Source organism: Rhinoraja longicauda, chromosome 2 (genome assembly GCF_053455715.1).
Source record: "Rhinoraja longicauda isolate Sanriku21f chromosome 2, sRhiLon1.1, whole genome shotgun sequence".
NCBI lineage: Eukaryota > Metazoa > Chordata > Chondrichthyes > Rajiformes > Arhynchobatidae > Rhinoraja > Rhinoraja longicauda.
Window position 1 is genome coordinate 110,176,055 of NC_135954.1, and position 16,587 is coordinate 110,192,641.

General features: G+C 58.0%; 1 protein-coding gene across 1 annotated transcript in view; it reads left to right on the forward strand.

The window, feature by feature from the left end:
- oplah (5-oxoprolinase, ATP-hydrolysing) overlaps positions 1-16,587 on the forward strand; it is a 52,699-nt gene that overhangs the window by 35,116 nt on the left and 996 nt on the right. Inside the window, 12 exon segments of the mRNA XM_078423995.1 lie at positions 860-972; positions 2,755-2,925; positions 3,814-3,957; positions 5,059-5,176; positions 5,178-5,198; positions 6,334-6,446; positions 7,574-7,725; positions 9,329-9,489; positions 11,562-11,663; positions 12,028-12,202; positions 12,883-13,067; positions 15,243-15,444. Coding sequence (XP_078280121.1) covers positions 860-972; positions 2,755-2,925; positions 3,814-3,957; positions 5,059-5,176; positions 5,178-5,198; positions 6,334-6,446; positions 7,574-7,725; positions 9,329-9,489; positions 11,562-11,663; positions 12,028-12,202; positions 12,883-13,067; positions 15,243-15,444 — 1,657 coding nt within the window.

The window sequence follows — 16,587 nt, forward strand, 5'->3', positions numbered from 1 at the left end:
AAGATAGAGTAGGATGGAGAAAAGGGGCAAGGGGGGATGGACGGAGAGTAGTTTTTAGTTTATTGTCACCGGTACCGAGGTACAGTGAAAAGCTTTTTGTTACATGCTAACCCGCCAGCGGCAAGATAATGCATGAGTATAATCAAAGCTAACACCTCGTTAACACCTTCCCGGCAACTCTGAGATTGTCTCTCTTACGTAGCCAGGTACATCAAAGGAAGAACAGAAATATGTCTTTCTCAAGGCATTATTCCTGGTTCCAATATACAGCAGCCCAAGCCCAGCAGTCTGGGTTTGTCAAGCACTTCCCCACTGGAGAAAGCCTGCTAAAGAAGAATTACGAAGCTAAAAAAGGTAGTCCTGTATCCCCTCATGCATCTATTATGTATTTAAAGCATTTAACCCTTTCATGATTACAGCTGGGAAGAAACTGTCCCTGAATCTGAAGGTGTGCTCCTGTACCTCAGTACTTCTTGACTGATGGGAGAGGGGAGAAGAGGGAGTGGCCGGAGTGAGACTGGTCATTGATTATGCTTGTGGCCTTGCCGAGGCAGCATGAGGTGTAGATGGAGTCAGTGGAAGGGAGGTTGGTTTGCGTGATGGTCCGGGCTGCGTCCACAATTCTCAGCAATTTCTTGCAGTCTTTGATGGAGCTGTCCCCAAACCGTGCTGTGGTGAGAGTGGGATGTGGGTTGAGGAGCTGGCCGAGGCAGAGCAAAGCGAGGCGGAGTGGGACATAGACCCAGCTCCTAGGTCGTGACCAGATGCTGCTGGCAGGAGCACTCCGTCCTCCTCCCCCGGCCCCATTTTGTTTCATTCGGCAACATACGACCCTGTGCTTCCTGCTCTCTCACCACAGGCCAGGGGTCACGACACGTCGCGCCACGTGCTGGCCTGCTTTGGGGGTGCCGGAGGGCAGCATGCCTGTGCCATCGCCCGCACCCTCGGGATGAAAACCGTCTTCATTCACAGGTAGGTACACCGCCCAAACATCTATCTATATACTAAAACCCTCGTTTGTTATCTTGTTTGTGACTGAACTTCAGCCAAAACTGTTGTACTTCGTGGTCCGGTATCTGTTGTACCTTTGTTGAGACTCTGGACGGACCACAAGTACACGTGTTTAAAAGGTTATAATGCTGGAGCTTAAATCCAGGCTGTTTAATCCGTGGCCACCTGGAACCAGAGTGGCCACCTAATCACCTTATTCTCTTATATAGACATTACTACACAGGCAAACAAAGTAGTCCTTGTGATACAACAAAAGTAGTCCCTGCAATATCACAACAAAAACGGTGCACGATAGCGCCACAATTTTAGGCCCACCTTATTCACCGTTGTCACTTTAGTGATAATGCAAGTAGTTTTATTGAAATCGGTGTTATATTTTTAAAGTTATTCATATTTTTAAGTTTAAAAGGAGGGGAGGGGAGCAGGGAGGGAGGGGGGAAGGGGGGGAGAAGGGAGAGGGGAGGGGGTGTTGAGGGGAGAGGGGAGGGGGGGAGGACAGGGTGCTGCACCAATGCAGGAGAGGTTTGGGCCCAACGGGTCCACTTGATCTAGTCCTCAATAAATGGATGCATGGACACCGACCCATGTCCTCCAGAAATCCTGCCTGACCCACTGACTTACTCCAACACACTGTGTTCTTTTTGTAAACTGCCATCTGCAGTTTCTTGTTTCTTCAAATATCCTCCAGTGACTCTCAGCATAGTTTCCTTCCTATGTCCCTCTCACTGTCCCTGTTACATTCACCATCTCCACTGATTAGTCTCTGTCTGTTTTTCACTGTCTTTCTGTGGCACATGATGATTCGATGTTCTTGTAATCTCACTCCCCCTCTCTGTTCTCCGTATGAGTTCTCCTCTCACTTTGCCGTCTTTCTTTCCATCGTCTGCACCTCCCTCTGCTTCATCTCTATCTCTCACATTGCCCCTCTCTAACCCCATCTTGCCCCCTCTTCCACTTTCCTCTTCCACACACCTTGCTGCCTCTCTCTCTCTCAACTCACTAGCCCCCCATCTCACACCCTCCCTCTCACCCTCCTCCTTTCCCCTCAACCCCCACCGTTCAATCCTGCACCTCACTCTCTCCCCACCTTCCTCTCCCCCACCCCCCTCACCATCCTCAGCTAGTTCCCTCGTTCCTCCCACCTCCCTTCCTCTCTCCCCCACACCTCACTCCCTCCCCCACCTCACTGCCCCTCTCCCTCTCCATACCTTGTTCCCTCTCCCCCCACTTCACTTCCCCTCTTCCCAATCACTCACTCTCTCCCCCCTACATCGCTCCCCTATCTCCCCCTCCATCCCCCTTCTCTTAACATTTCTCCCTCCCTCCTCACTTGCTCCCCCTCTCTCCCGCCACCTTGTTCCCCCCCCCATATCCCCGCTCTCCCCCAACTCACTTCCCCCCATCCTCCTAACTCGATCCCTCTCTGTCCCCCACTTCATCCCCTCCTTTCCCTCCCCTCCCCCCCCCCCCCCCCCTCCCCTTCCTCACTGCCCCTCACTCGTCCTCTCTCACCCCCCACCTCATCCACTGCTGGGAACAAAGGAGGACCTGGCATGGAGGGGTGTGTGGGTGCCGGGAACAAAGGGGACTAAATGAGATATTTTGTGACTTTGTCTGTGCCCTATATGTGACGACTCTTTGCATATTTGTGTACGCAAAACAAAGAATTTCACAGTGACATGCCACATGTGGCAGTAAAGTATCACTTATTCATTCATCGCTTCTCTCCCCCCCCCCCCCCAGGTTTGGCGGGGTGCTGTCTGCCTACGGGCTGGCACTGGCTGACGTGGTGCATGAATCGCAGGAGCCTTGCTCGGCGGTGTATGGAGCTGCCTCGTACTCGCTACTGGACCAACGGATCACCGCACTGGAGGAGCAGTGCGTGGACGCGCTGTTCGCCCAGGGATTTGAGAGGTAGCCGTGCGCGTCTGTGTACGTGTGTGTGTGTGTGCGTGTGTGCGTGTGTGCACTGCCACGTCACAGCAGAGATTGACAGCTTCTTGATCGACAAAAGCATCTAAGGACACGGGGAAAGGCAGGGCAAGAGAATTTGGTTGAGAGGGGAAGATAGATCAGCCAAGATCGAATGGCTTGGTGGAATTGATGGGCGGGTTGGCCCAATTCTGTTCTTGTGACTTGGTTGTTCAGAATCAGGATAGACTTACCCATAGAGAGGAGTGGAGAGGGTGTTATTCAGGCTGGAGACTGTGACCAGTGGTGTTCCACACGGATTAGTGCTGGGACATATACAGGGAGAGAGGGAGTGAGGTGAGAGTTGAGAGGGGAGTGGGGAGGTGGGGAGAGAAAGGGATATATATATATATATATATATCACAAACAATAGAGGTCCCAGCACTAATCCGTGTGGAACACCACTGGTCACAGACCACTGGTCACAGCCTGAATAACATCGCTCCACTGCCCTGTTCTCTGGGTACATTGATGTTGAATCAGCAGCACAGCACAGGAACAGGCCTTTGGACCGCAATGTCTATGCCGACCATGATGCCAAGACCAACTCTTATCTGCCTGCACGTGGTCCACACCCCTCCATTCCCTGCATATCACATGCCTATCTAAAAGTACCTTAAAAACTACGATTGCATCTGCCTCCTCCAGCACTGCCCCTGGCACCCGCCACCCTCTGTGCAAAATACCTGCCCCGCACGTCTCCTGTAAACTTTGCCCCTCCCTTATTCCCAGCCTGACGTTCCCTCCTGCAGCCTCGTGAGTGGATGCTGAAGCCGGTCGCCGCACTAATGGCGCCTTGTAAATGCAGTGGTGTGTTGCTGATGATTGCAGGTTGCAGATCGGGACGGAGGCCTTCCTGCACATGCGGTACGAGCGGACAGACTGCGCCCTCATGTGCTCCGCCAGCGGGCAACCGGCACGCCAAGACAACGACTCCAGTCGGCACGGAGATTTCCGCGCTGCCTTCACCAGCAGGTCAGCAAACCCCGGCCCGTCCAGCGCCCTCTTACTCGTTGCACCTTGAGTCTGTGGGCAGGGACAGGGGGGGGTGGGCAGGGACGGGGGGGGTGAGGGCAGGGACGGGGGTGTGTGGGCAGGGACGGGAGGGTGAGGGCAGGGACGGGAGGGTGAGGGCAGGGACGGGGTGTGTGGGTAGGGATGGGGTGGTGAGGGCAGGGACGGGGGTGTGTGGGTAGGGACGGGGGGGTGAGGGCAGGGACGGGGGGGTGGGGGCAGGGGACGGGGGTGTGGGGGCAGGGACGGGGGGGGTGAGAGCAGGGACGGGGGGGGTGAGGGCAGGGACGGGGTGAGGGCAGGGACGGGGGGGTGGGGGCAGGGACGGGGGGGTGTGGGCAGGGATGGGGGGTGGGTGGGGGCCAGGGACGGGGGGGGTGGGGCAGGGACGGGGTGTGTGGGGGCAGGGACGGGGGGGGTGAGAGCAGGGACGGGGGGGTGAGGGCAGGGACGGGGTGAGGGCAGGGACGGGGGGGGTGGGGGCAGGGACGGGGGGGTGTGGGCAGGGATGGGGGGTGGGTGGGGGCAGGGACGGGGGGGGTGGGCAGGGATGGGGTGTGGGCAGGGACGGGGGTGTGTGGGCAGGGACGGGGGTGTGTGGGCAGGGACGGGGGGGTGGGCAGGGACGGGGGGGTGTGGGCAGGGACGGGGGGGGGGTGTGGGCAGGGACGGGGGGGGGTGTGGGCAGGGACGGGGGGGGGGTGTGGGCAGGGACGGGGGGGGGGTGTTGGGCAGGGACGGGGGGGTGGGCAGGGATGGGGTGTGGGCAGGGACGGGGGTGTGTGGGCAGGGACGGGGGTGTGTGGGCAGGGACGGGGGGGGTGGGCAGGGACGGGGGGGTGGGCAGGGACGGGGGGGATGGGGGCAGGGACGGGGGGGGTGTGGGCAGGGACCGGGGGGGGTGTGGGCAGGGGACGGGGGGGTGTGTGGGCAGGGACGGGGGGTGGGTTGGGCAGTGCCCCTCTGTACCAGTGCCGGCGAGGTGGAGAAGGGAAGAACAGGGGCAGTGCCTGGCTGACCAGACTGTGTGCTCGGCTGACCAGACTGTGTGCTGGGTTGCAGGTATCTGAAGGAGTTTGGGTTTGTTATCCCGGACCGGCCCATCATGGTGGACGACATCCGTGTGCGAGGCTGTGGCAGGTCCGGCATCAGCTCCCAGCACAGCACCAGGCCGAACGTCCTGCTCACCCCAAGTGGAGACCGTATGTAGGGGGCTGCATTGCTTCCACACCCCACACAGCCCACTGACCACTGCCCCACGAAACCCCCCCATCACGAACCCCCCCAGCCCACTGACACCTGCCCCACGAACCCACTCGCACGAACCCCCCCTCCACGAACCACCCCCCCACAAACCCCCCCCAGCCCACTGACCCCTGCCCCACGAACCCCCCCCATGAGCCCCCCCAGCCCACTCTCCTTTCCCATGAGCCCCCCCAGCCCACTGACCCCTGCCCCACGAGTCCCCCCAGCCCACTGACTCCTGCCCCACGGCCCCCCCCCAGCCCACAGACTCCTGCCCCACTAGCCCCCCCAGCCCACTGACCCCCTGCCCCATTGACTGCCCAGCTCACTGACTCCTGCCCCACGGGCCCCCCCAGCCCACAGACTCCTGCCCCACTAGCCCCTTCAGCCCACTGACCCCTGCCCCATTGACTGCCCAGCCCACTGACTCCTGCCCCACGGGCCCCCCCAGCCCACTGACTCCTGCCCCACTAGCCCCCCCCAGCCCACTGTCCCCTGCCCCACGAGTCCCCCCCAGCCCACTGTCCCCTGCCCCACGAGCCCCCCCAGCCCACTGACTCCTGCCCCACGAGCCCCCCAGCCCACTGACTCCTGCCCCACGGGCCCCCCAGCCCACTGTCCCCTGCCCCACGAGTCCCCCCAGCCCACTGTCCCCTGCCCCACGAGCCCCCCCAGCCCACTGACTCCTGCCCCACGAGCCCCCCCAGCCCACTGACTCCTGTCCCACGAGCCCCCCCAGCCCACTGACCCCTGCCCAGCGAGCCCCCCCAGCCCACTGACCCCTGCCCTACGAGCCCCCCAGCCCACTGACCCCTGCCCCATGAGCCCCCCCAGCCCACTGCTCCCTGCCCCACGAGCCCCCTAGCCCACTGACCCCTGCCCCATTGACTGCCCAGCCCACTGACCCCTGTCCTGCGAGCCCCCCCAGCCTACTGACCCCCGTCCTATGATTCCTGCCCAGGGCCCCGCTGACCCCTGCCCACTGTCCCCTGCATGTTGAATGGTGGGGGTGTACGGAGGGGCCGAGTGGCCGGCTCCAGCTGCGCTTCACTCGATGTGTTCAAAGCTTTCTGTTTCCTACTTCGTCGGCAGCAGGTGAAATGTTACTTTGACGACGGTTACCTGGATACGGCGGTGTACCTCCTGGAGGAGCTGTCATGTGATCACACCATCGCCGGGCCTGCCATCATCATTGATAAAAACAGGTGGGCAGAGTTTGCACCTTCTGCCAAGCCTGTGTGGAAGCGCTCTGACGCGGCTGGACGAGTCCCTGTTGAGACCATACGGACCACGTTGAGTAGCGGGCAGCATAGTGGCGCAGCTGGTAGAGCCGGTGGCGCAGCGTCGACCCTGACCTCGGCTGCCGTCTGTGTGGAGTTTGCCAGTCCTCCCTGGGACTGTGTGGGTTTCCTCTGGGTGCTCCGGTTCCCTCCACCTTCCCAGAAATGTGCGGATTTGCTTGGCTTCCAGTTGAAATCTTTCCCCGTAGTGCAGGAGCATATACATTTGGAGCACGTGTACTCGTCTTTAAAAATGCCAGAACAAGTGGGCAGTGGCACAGCTGGTAAGGCTCTGCCTCACAGCGCCAGTCACCCAGATTCCATCCTGTCCTCCGGCACTGTCTGTCTGTGTGGAGTTTGCACGTTCTCCCTGTGACTGTGGGTTTCCTCCCGGTGCTCCAGTTTCCTCCCACATCCCAAAGACGTGCGGGTTTGTAGGTTCATTGGCCTCTGTCAGTTGCCCCGAGTGTGTAGGGAGTGGTTGGGAGTGTAGGGAGTGTAGGGAGTCCAGAACAAGGGGCCACAGTTTAAGAATAAGGGGTAGGCCATTTAGAACTGAGATGAGGAAAAACTTTTTCAGTCAGAGAGTTGTGAATCTGTGGAATTCTCTGCCTCAGAAGGCAGTGGAGACCAATTCTCTGAATGCATTCAAGAGAGAGCTAGATGGAGCTCTTAAGGATAGCGGAGTCAGGGGGTATGGGGAGAAGGCAGGAACAGGGTACTGATTGAGAATGATCAGCCATGATCACATTGAATGGCGGTGCTGGCTCGAAGGGCCGAATGGCCTCCTCCTGAACCTATTGTCTATTGTCTATTGAGAAAGTGGGAGAACTCGTGTGAGCGGGTGATCTCTGGCCAGTGGGCTGAAGGGCCTGTTTCCATGCTGTATCGCTAAACTAAACTGTTCAAGGCTAAAGTAGACAGATGTGTCATCTGCAGAGTTCTGAGGACGGCAAGAAATGGGACTGAGGCCAAGATCACATGAACCAGGATTATTTGAGACCTTAAAGGTTACATTGTTCACAGCTTGTTCTCTTGCTTTCCTGCCCCAGCACGATCCTGATTGAGCCAGACTGTTCGGCTGCCATCACCAAGCATGGCAACGTCAGGATCACCGTGGGCAAGGGGAAGGTGCGAGCTATTGGCTCGGAACTCAACACAGTCCAGCTCTCCATCTTCTCCCACCGCTTCATGAGCATCGCAGGTACAAACCATGGGGAAGAGGGGCCTCGGGATTACCTCCGCACTGTGGGAGGGGCGGTACTGATGGAGCGCCGCACTGTGGGAGGGGCGGTACTGAGGGAGTGCCGCACTGTGGGAGGGGCGGTACTGAGGGAGTGCCGCACTGAGGGAGGGGCGGTACTGAGGGAGCGCCGCACTGTGGGAGGGGCGGTACTGATGGAGCGCCGCACTGTGGGAGGGGCGGTACTGAGGGAGTGCCGCACTGTGGGAGGGGCGGTACTGAGGGAGTGCCGCACTGAGGGAGGGGGCGGTACTGAGGGAGTGCCGCACTGAGGGAGGGGCGGTACTGAGGGAGCGCCGCACTGAGGGAGGGGCGGTACTGAGGGAGCGCCGCACTGTGGGAGGGGCGGGTACTGAGGGAGCGCCGCACTGTGGGAGGGGCGGTACTGAGGGAGCGCCGCACTGTGGGAGGGGCGGTACTGAGGGAGCGCCGCACTGTGGGAGGGGCGGTACTGAAGGAGCGCCGCACTGTGGGAGGGGCGGTGAGGGAGCGCCGCACTGAGGGAGGGGCGGTACTGAGGGAGCGCCGCACTGTGGGAGGGGCGGTACTGATGGAGCGCCACACTGAGGGAGGGGCGGTGAGGGAGCGCCGCACTGAGGGAGGGGTGGTACTGAGGGAGCGCCGCACTGTGGGAGGGGCGGTACTGATGGAGCGCCACACTGAGGGAGGGGCGGTGAGGGAGCGCCGCACTGAGGGAGGGGTGGTACTGAGGGAGCGCCGCACTGTGGGAGGGGCGGTGAGGGAGCGCCACACCATGGGAGAGGCGGGTACTGGGGGAACGCCGCTCTGTGGGAGGGGCGGTGAGGGAGTGCCGCACTGAGGGAGTGGCATTACTGGGGGAGTGCCATACTGTGGGAGGGGCGGTACTGATGGAGCGCCACACTGTGGGAGGGGTGCTGAGGGAGGGGCGGTACAGAGAGAGCGCCGCACTGTGGGAGGGGCGGTGAGGGAGTACCGCACTGAGGGAGGGGCGTTACTGGGGGAGCGCCGCACTGAGGGAGGGGCGTTACTGGGGGAGCGCCGCACTGAGGGAGGGGCGTTACTAGGGGAGTGCCATACTGTGGGAGGGGCAGTGAGGGAGTACCGCACTGAGGGAGGGGCGTTACTAGGGGAGTGCCATACTGTGGGAGGGGCAGTGAGGGAGTACCGCACTGAGGGAGGGGCGTTACTGGGGGAGCGCCGCACTGAGGGAGGGGCGGTGAGGGAGTACCGCACTGAGGGAGGGGCGTTACTAGGGGAGTGCCATACTGTGGGAGGGGCAGTGAGGGAGCGCCGCACTGAGGGAGGGGCGGTACTGGGGGAGCGCCACACTGAGAGGGACAGTGAAGGAGCACCGCACCATGGGAGAGGCAGTACTGGGGGAGCGCCACACTGAGGGAGGGGCAGTGAGGGAGTGCCGCACTGAGGGAGGGGCGGTGGGAGAGCACCACACTGAGGGAGGGGTGTTACAAGGGGAGCGCCGCACTGAGGGAGGGGCAGTGAGGGGCGAGGTTGAGGGTCCAACACTGTTGGATTGAGCTCTCACAGTGACGGTCCTCTCTGTGCCACGCTCCCTCTCTCACAGAGCAGATGGGGCGTATCCTGCAGCGGACCGCCATCTCCACCAACATCAAGGAGCGGCTGGACTTCTCGTGCGCTCTGTTCGGCCCGGACGGGGGGCTGGTGTCCAACGCCCCCCACATCCCCGTGCACCTGGGGGCCATGCAGAAGACCGTGCAATTCCAGGTAAGGTGGATGCTCTCCCACACACCATCCCGCCCCGTCCACCGTGATTACATTAGTTTAGTTCGCTTTATTAGTGTCACGTGTACCGAGGTACAGTGAAAAGCTTTTGTTGCTTGCTATCTAGTCAGCAGAAAGACAAATATATGATTACAATGAAGCCGTCCACATTGTACAGATACAGGATAAAGAGAATAACGTTTAGTGCCAGATAAAGTCCGATTAAAGATAGTCCGAGGTAGACAGTAGCTCAGGACTGCTCGCTAGTTGTTGATAGGATGGTTCATTTGCCTGATGACAGCTGGGGAGAAACTGTCCCTGAATCTGGAGGTGTGCGTTTTCACACTTCTGTACCTATTGCCTGATGGGAGAGGGGAGAAGAGGGAGTGGCCAGCGTGAGACTGGTCCTTGACTACGCTGCTGGCCTTGTGGAGGCTGGCTGGTGGGCAGCCCTCTCCTCTCTCCTGGATCCTTGGATGGTGAGCAGGGTCGAGCCTGTCTGTGAAACCGCTCCGACACAGCTGTAAAGTCCCTGGTGAGAACACATGGAGTAGCGGGTAGATCCGCTGCCTCACAGCGCCGGAGACCCTTGGTGAAACCCAAACCTCGGGCGCTGTCTGTGTGGAGTTTGCACGTTCTCCCTGTGACTGTGTGGGTTTCCTCCGGGTGCCCCGGTTTCCTCCCACATCTCAAAGACGTGGGGGTTTGTAGGTTAATTGGCTTTTGTAAATTGCTCTGATTGTGGAGTGAGCGGATGAGAAAGTGGGAATACATAGAAGCAGTGTGAAGCGGTGATCGATGGTCGGTGTGGACTCAGTGGGCCGAAGGGCCTGTTTCCATACTGTGTCTCTAAACAAAGGTAGACGATTTAGCGCAGTTCTGGTCGACCAGCTATTTGAAGGATGTCATTAAGTTGGAAAGGGTGTCGAGGTAGAGATTCACTGTGATATTGCGGGCTTGAGTTATAGGGAGAGGTTGGATGGGCTGGGACTTTTTTCTTTGATGCGTAGTCCAAGGAGTGGTGTCCTTATTGAGGTGTCCAAAATCATGAGGGGCATGGATAAAGTGAATGCTCATACTCCTTCTCCCAGGGTAGAAGATTTTGACCACAATTTCTGTGCCGAACATCATGCTGAACTTGAGTTAAACTAATCTCCTCTGCCTGCACGTGATCGATATCCTTCCATACCCTGCATATCCTTGTGCCTGTAAAAGCTTCTTCAACTCTACTTATTCTATCTGCCTCCACCATCACCCCTGGCAGCGCCTTTCAGGTTCCGACTACTTTCTGTGTAAAAAAAAAACTTGCCCCACCCATCCCCTCTGACGTTAAAGTCTGGGAAAACATTTCTGACTGACGACCCTCTCTGGACCTCTCATAAGTTGATATACTTCTATCCGGTCTCCCCTCAACCTCCAACGCTCCAGAGAAAAACCATCCGTGGATGCTAGATGACACCTTCTAATCCTGGCAAACCTCCCTCCACGTCCTTCCTGTAATTGGGCGACCAGAACTGCACACCTTATTCCACATGCGGCCTCGCCAGAGGATCTCAGCAGGCCCGGCAGTATCTGAAGCAGGAGCTCCACTGACCCGCTGAGCTCCTCCAGCACTGTGAGTTTTGTGGGATATTCCACCGTCTGGAGTCTCTGGCGTCTCCAGTTTTACGTGAGTGGTTCCGGCCGGTGCCGGGGAAGGAAGCTGCCAAGTGCGTCTTGGATTTGGTTTGTTTTTTAGAGACGCAGCGCAGAAACAGGCCCTTACGGCCCACCGGGTCCGCACACTAACACTATCCTACACCCACTAGGGATAATTTTTTTAAACATTTGCCCAGCCAATTAACCTACATACCTGCGCGTCTTTGGAATGTGGGAGGAAACCCAAGATCTCGGAGAAAACCCACGCAGGTCACGGGGAGAACGTACAAACTCCGTACAGACGGCGCCCGTAGTCAGGGTCGAACCTGAGTCTCCGGCGCTGTATTCGCTGTAAGGCAGCAACTCTACCGCTGCGCCACCGTGACCGCCAATTTCTGTGCCGTTTGATTCCCGCGATGGATTTCTTTCCCCAACAGATTAAGCACTTGGGCACCAAGCTGGAAGAGAACGACGTGATCCTCAGCAACCATCCCAGCGCAGGGGGCAGCCATCTCCCTGACCTCACTGTCATCACGCCGGTAAGGAACCTCGCCATCCATGGTCACGGACAACAGAGTGATCTCCACCCGAAACGTCACCCATTCCTTCTCTCCTGAGATGCTGAGAAATTAACCCACCGAGTTGCTCCAGTGATCTCCACTCTCCCCTTTACCCCCCTCCCCTCCACCATCTCTGCGACTCTATTATAAAGCAGGTTACCCGGTGGTTATCACATTTCCATGTGTAACCTCCCTGCGTTAACCACCTCTCCTGCTCCTCTCCTGCTTTTGATAACTACAGGCGTCTTTGCCATGGGTGCAAGAAGCGTTGTCGACGCGCATGATCGTCCTCGCCTCGCCTCGCCGTGCCGCGGTGACTCCCGGTGCTTTTTGTCCCACGCAGGTGTTCCGAAAGGGCGTTGCCCGCCCGGTGTTCTTCGTGGCGAGCCGGGGGCACCACGCCGACATCGGGGGCATCACGCCAGGCTCCATGCCTCCTCACTCCAAATCCCTGCAGGAGGAAGGGGCTGTCTTCATCTCCTTCAAGCTGGTGAAGGACGGGGTCTTCCAGGAGGAGGGTGAGTAAGGTGGCGAGCCGTGGGGTTTACCACTCAGTCAGCCCCTCCTACCCACCGCCCGACCTCAGCCAGAGAGTCCATGTCGTCACCCCTCCAGCCAGTGTGGCTGGCCCGACAAATATACGGTAGACTTTGTCGCAACCAAGTTTGTCCAACCTTCCCCCTGTAGCTAACGCCCTCTAGGTCTAGGTTCATTATTGTCACGTGTACTGACGTACATGGTAACTCAAATTTCACTGCACCTTAATTGGTACATGTGACAATAAATTGAATCTTGAATCTTGAAGTACAGGGAAAAGCTTTGTTTTGCATTCAATACAATCAAATCAGATAATACTACACATAAATACCACCAGGCCAACTTAAATACAATAGGTGGAGCAAAGGGGAAGGTACGGAGTGCAGAATATAGTTCTCAGTGTTGTAGGCGCATCAGTTCCACATTCAAAGCCCCATGTCTGTGATGGGGTGGAGGTGAATCAGCCTCTAATCGGGACAGCATCCTGGTGAACGCAGGTTTGAAGGTTGTGCAGCCTTGCTCCTTGCTCCCCACCACCATCTCCTCTCCCAGCCCCAGAGGAGCTGCTTTACCTCCATCAGCCGTGCCACTCTCTGCAGCTCCCTCCCTCTAACACCAGCCCTGCAGCCTTTTCTCACCAGATGTTTGTGGTCTGTGCCAGCTGTTACACAGGCTCTCATGGCTCCAGCGCAGGTGCCAGGCAGCAGCGGCACACGCAACCTGCACGACAACATGTCCGACCTGCGGGCACAGGTCGCGGCCAACCAGAAGGGCATCCAGCTGGTCAATGAGCTGATCGACGAGTATGGGCTGGAGGTGGTCCAGGCCTACATGGCCCACATTCAGGTAGGCAGCTGCGCGCCTGGCCGGTGTGGGTGTGGGTGTGGGTGGTCCAGGCCCACAGTGTGGGTGGTCCAGGCCCACAGTGTGGGTGGTCCAGGCCCACAGTGTGGGTGGTCCAGGCCCACAGTGTGGGTGGTCCAGGCCCACAGTGTGGGTGGTCCAGGCCCACAGTGTGGGTGGTCCAGGCCCACAGTGTGGGTGGTCCAGGCCCACAGTGTGGGTGGTCCAGGCCCACAGTGTGGGTGGTCCAGGCCCACAGTGTGGGTGTGGGTGGTCTAGGCCCACAGTGTGGGTAGTCTAGGCCCACAGTGTGGGTGGTCTAGGCCCACAGTGTGGGTGGTCCAAGCCCACAGTGGGTGTTCTAGGCCCACAGTGTGGGTGGTCTAGGCCCACAGTGTGGGTGGTCCAGGCCCACAGTGTGGGTGGTCCAGGCCCACAGTGGGTGTTCTAGGCCCACAGTGTGGGTGGTCCAGGCCCACAGTGTGGGTGGTCCAGGCCCACAGTGTGGGTGTGGGTGGTCTAGGCCCACAGTGTGGGTGGTCCAGGCCCACAGTGTGGGTGGTCCAGGCCCACAGTGTGGGTGTGGGTGGTCTAGGCCCACAGTGTGGGTGGTCCAGGCCCACAGTGTGGGTGGTCCAGGCCCACAGTGTGGGTGGTCCAGGCCCACAGTGTGGGTGTGGGTGGTCTAGGCCCACAGTGTGGGTGGTCCAGGCCCACAGTGTGGGTGGTCCAGGCCCACAGTGTGGGTGTGGGTGGTCCAGGCCCACAGTGTGGGTGTGGGTGGTCCAGGCCCACAGTGTGAGTGTGGGTGGTCTAGGCCCACAGTGTGGGTGGTCCAGGCCCACAGTGTGGGTGTGGGTGGTCTAGTCCCACAGTGTGGGTGGTCCAGGCCCACAGTGTGGGTGTGGGTGGTCTAGGCCCACAGTGTGGGTGGTCCAGGCCCACAGTGTGGGTGTGGGTGGTCTAGGCCCACAGTGTGGGTGGTCCAGACCCACAGTGTGGGTGGTCCAGGCCCACAGTGGGGGTGGTCCAGGCCCACAGTGTGGGTGGTCCAGGCCCACAGTGTGGGTGTGGGTGGTCCAGGCCCACAGTGTGGGTGTGGGTGGTCCAGGCCCACAGTGTGGGTGTGGGTGGTCCAGGCCCACTGTTTCAGGTCGGGACCTTTTTCAGAAGAAAAAGACTTCTTCAGAATTGTCACTTATCCATGTTCTACGCAGATGCCACCTGACCCGCTCAGTTACTCCAGCACTTCGTGTTTTACTGTCCTAGAACAACTGACCACTTGTATTATTGTTTATGTATATTCTGTAGTTGTGTTAATGTTCATCACATAAAGCAGCCCCCCCCCCCCATTAATTTCCCACTGCCTCGGGAAAGCAGGCAACATAATCACGTACCACTCACATGTATACCTCCTTTAAACTTTCCCCCTCTTACCTTAAGGCAATGTTCTCTTGTCCTTGACTATTCCACCCTTGTAAAAAGGTTCTGATGGTTGACCGTATCTATGCCTTTCATAATTTTATACACTTCTATCAGGTCTCCCCCAATCTCCAATCTCCACAGCAAACAATCCAAGTTCTGTCTCTCCTTATAGCTCATACCCGCTAATCCAGGCAGCATTCTGGTAAATCTCCTCAACACCCTCTCCAAAGCCTCCACATCTCCCTGTAATGGGGGCGACCAGAACTGCACGCAAATTATAGAGAACATAAGACATTTGCTGCCTTAACCAACCTGATCTCCCAGTGGCTGAGCACTTCAACTCCCCATCCCACTCCCAGTCTGACCTTTCTGTCATGGGCCTCCTCACTATGGCTCACTATGGGCCATAGTGAGGCCCACTGGAAATTGGAAGAACAGCACTTCATATTTCGCCTGGGCAGCTTGCAGCCAAGCAGTATGAACATTGACTTCCCCAACTTTAGATAGTTCCTCTGTCCCTCTCTTCCCCTCCCCCTTCCCAGATCTCCCACTGTCTTCCTGTCTCCACCTATATCCTTCCTTTGTCCCGCCCCCCTGACATCAGTCTGAAGAAGGGCCTCGACCCGAAACGTCACCCATTCCTTCTCTCCTGAGATGCTGCCTGACCTGCTGAGTTACTCCAGCATTTTGTGAATAAGACATTGGCACATTTGCTAAATGATTACTTTGTGTTTTTAACTGTTGACCTGGCAGGTTAACGCGGAGATAGCGGTGAAGGAGATGCTGAGGGAGTTTGCCCGGAGACGTGGGCAGAGCGAGGGACAGCTGGAGGTGTGTGCCGAGGACTTCATGGATGATGGGACGCCCATCAGGTTGAGAGTGAACATCGACCAGGCACAGGTGAGCTTGGCTGCCCTTGGGTCTCCTGTCACTGGCTGGGCTCAGGAGAGGGCGGGTGGGCTCAGGTGTGCTGCACGCTTGTCTAGTTTAGTGTAGTTTAGAGATACAGCATGGAAACAGGCCCTTCGGCCCACCGAGTCCACGCCGACCAGCGATCCTAGTACACTAATACTATTCTACACACCAGGGGCATTTTACAGAGGGCAACTATTCTACAAACCTGTACGTCTTTGGAGTGTGGGAGGAAACCGGAGCACCCGGATAAAACCCACGAGGAGAATATCCAAACAGACAGCACCCGTTGTCAGATCAAACCCGGGTCTCTGGCGCTGTAAGGCAGCAACTCCACCACTGCCGCCCTATCAGTAGAAGCAATCGTCAGACTCTTTGTCCTCTCAGCCCACTGGGCCTGTTGCAGAACTCGCCATGAATCCCACCCCATCCTTTTTCCCCAGAAGTCTTCAAACTCTTCCCTTCAAATCGTTATCCAATTCCCACTGAGGCCACACGTCCACGATGAACGGTTGGGGTCTGCAATGCACACTGCCCGAGCCAGGAACTCTCACAACAATCAGAGTCAGGGTCACACAGCATGGACACAGGCTCTAAGCCCAACCCGTCCGTGCCCACTAGTTTTTACATCTACCCTGGTCTCATTTCCAGCATTTAGCCCCGTATCTCTCTAAACCCTTCCTATCCATGTACCTGTTCAAATGTCACTAAACACACCACCTCCATCACTTCCTCTGGCAGCTTGTTCCATTTATCCACCACCCTCTGCATGAGGAAATTGTCTCTCAGATCTCTTCAGTCTTTTCCTTCTTACTGTAAACCCTTACTCTCTAGTTTGTGACTTCCCTGCCCTGGGGGGGAAAAGACTGTGACCATCCACCTTTAAAATCATCCCTCAGCCTCCTCTACTCCAGGGAAACAGGTCCCAGCCGATCCAGCCTCTCCTTGTAACTCAAGCCCTCAGGTCCTGGCAACATCCTGGTGAATTTCATCTGCACCCTTTCCAACTTAATGGCACCCTTTCTGTTGCTGGGTGACTGAAACTGCACAACGTACCCTGCGTGGTCTCACCAGCGTCTTGTCTGTTGTAACATGACATCCCAGCCACTGTACTCAGTACTCTTACTGATGAAGGCAAGCGTGCCAAATGCCTTCTTCACCACCCAGTTCAGGTTTAGGTATTACC